At 35.5% G+C, this 1,894-nt stretch overlaps 1 protein-coding gene across 1 annotated transcript; it reads right to left on the bottom strand.

The window, feature by feature from the left end:
* Window positions 1-438: 438 nt before the first annotated feature.
* Window positions 439-1,686, bottom strand: LOC110906824 (wall-associated receptor kinase-like 22). The gene has a single exon (XM_022151899.2). It carries the CDS (start codon window positions 1,684-1,686, stop codon window positions 439-441), a length of 1,248 nt encoding a protein of 415 aa, XP_022007591.2.
* Window positions 1,687-1,894: the final 208 nt, after the last annotated feature.

The raw sequence follows: 1,894 nt of genomic DNA, 5'->3' as shown, positions 1-1,894 counted from the left end.
TGTAACACTTAGTTGATCCGTACAATATCCTGCACTGTATCCTGAATTTTGAAGTAATAAGAAGAACAAGGCAGCCGCAATTGTCAGCTCCCAAGGTTTTGTGCCGGCAATCTAGATTGATCAAGGGCTTTCCTCGTACATCTCGTGTCAACCTTTACATTTCTGCTCATTGTTTGATTGTTGATATAGTTTGGTATCCTGAGCTATATCCTGAAAACTATTTTTGCAAACAACTAAATCAGAATATTTTCAATACACATTGTTAGCACACTACCTCATAAAACTAATTTGATCACTTAATTGCTTAGATAATTTTTGACCAAAACACTTTGCATTCCGGAATATAACACATTTGTGATGACATAAAAGTAAATTTTATTATATATTCACGCTTATTCACAATACAAATTTATATAACAAACAACGACCATTTTTGATTTATTGACTAAGGCTATCAATGAAACTTAATGTTGATGAAGATTCACCATATGTTATCGATAATTCCTCTCCATACATAACATGATCAGTATCAGCTCGAAATGTAGAGGGTGTGTGTGACATTCGTATGGTTTCTAACTCTGTAGCTACTTCTTTCATTACTGGTCTATATTTTCCATTAACATGGTCAGTATCTGCTCGAAACGTAGAGGGCGTGTGTGACGTTCGTATGGTTTCTAACTCTATAGCTACTTCTTTCATTGTTGGTCTATATTTTCCATTCATATTCAAGCATCGAATTGCAAGATCAGCTACGATTAGAAGGACATCTCTAGTACCCTCTTTAATCACAGTTGCATCAAAAATAGACATAACACGCCCTTCTTCCATTGCCAAGGTGAAGTGTGTAACCAAACTTTTAGTTTCACCAAATCTAGTTAGGGAAATTGGCCTTTCTCCAGTTAGCAGTTCAATCAAAACAACACCAAAACTATAAACATCACTCTTTTCTGTGAATTGGCTTGATTGAAAATACTCAGGATCAAGGTAGCCAAATGTACCTTTGACGATGGTTGTCAAATGAGTTTGCTCTACTGAAACCAACCTTGAAGTCCCAAAATCAGAAACTTTGGCCCTGTATTTTTCATCCAATAGTATATTAGTGGTTTTAATGTCTCTATGGTATATTGGAATGGAAATTGCTGAATGCAAGTAAGCAAGTGCTCCTGCAACCTCTGTAGCTATTTGTAGTCTCATGCTCAAAGAAAATGGGAACTCATAAGATCCATTATGAAGTCGATCATACAAGGTACCATTTGGAATATATTCAGAAACGAGGAGAGGGACATCTGTCTCTAAGCAACATCCCAAAAGTTTGACCACATTTCTATGGTTGACTTGGGAAAGAATGACCACCTCGTTAATGAATTGTTCTAACTGGCTTTCATCAACTATTTTTGATTTCTTAACTGCCATAATTCTTCCATCCACTAACATCCCCTTATAGACGGTACCTTGACCTCCTCGGCCAAGAATTATGTTTTCATTAAAATTGTCAGTGGCCTTCTTCAACTCATGTGATGTGAAATGTATGGTTTTATCGACTAAAGATGAGTCAGCTTCTTCTTGTTGTTTTAAAAGCAAGCCACCATTACGTTTAAAAAATCTCTTTCTTTGCCTTCTTTCTTTTGATTTCTTTATAAATTTGTATAATACAAAGCTGGTGGCTATAAGAAAAAGTACACCCATGCTTATGCTAACACCTGAATAGGACCATGCAATATCAGAAGTTAGTAAGCAGACCAAATGTCTCAAAGATTAAAGTCATTTATGCTTAGGAATTGTACTCTCCCAGAACACTCGTAATCTATTATAAATTTTGTTAAGGTTTGAGTACTCTTACAACTAACCATAATAAAAGTCTACTTACCCCGAGAAAAAAAAATCTTTGTACCTG

The sequence above is a fragment of the Helianthus annuus genome, chromosome 14, assembly GCF_002127325.2.
Source record: "Helianthus annuus cultivar XRQ/B chromosome 14, HanXRQr2.0-SUNRISE, whole genome shotgun sequence".
NCBI lineage: Eukaryota > Viridiplantae > Streptophyta > Magnoliopsida > Asterales > Asteraceae > Helianthus > Helianthus annuus.
This window is presented reverse-complemented; position numbering and strand designations above follow the sequence as displayed.

Excerpts from the sequence above, each read along its gene's own strand:
- LOC110906824 (XM_022151899.2), bottom strand. The coding sequence starts at position 1,686 with ATGGGTGTACTTTTTCTTATAGCCACCAGCTTTGTATTATACAAATTT.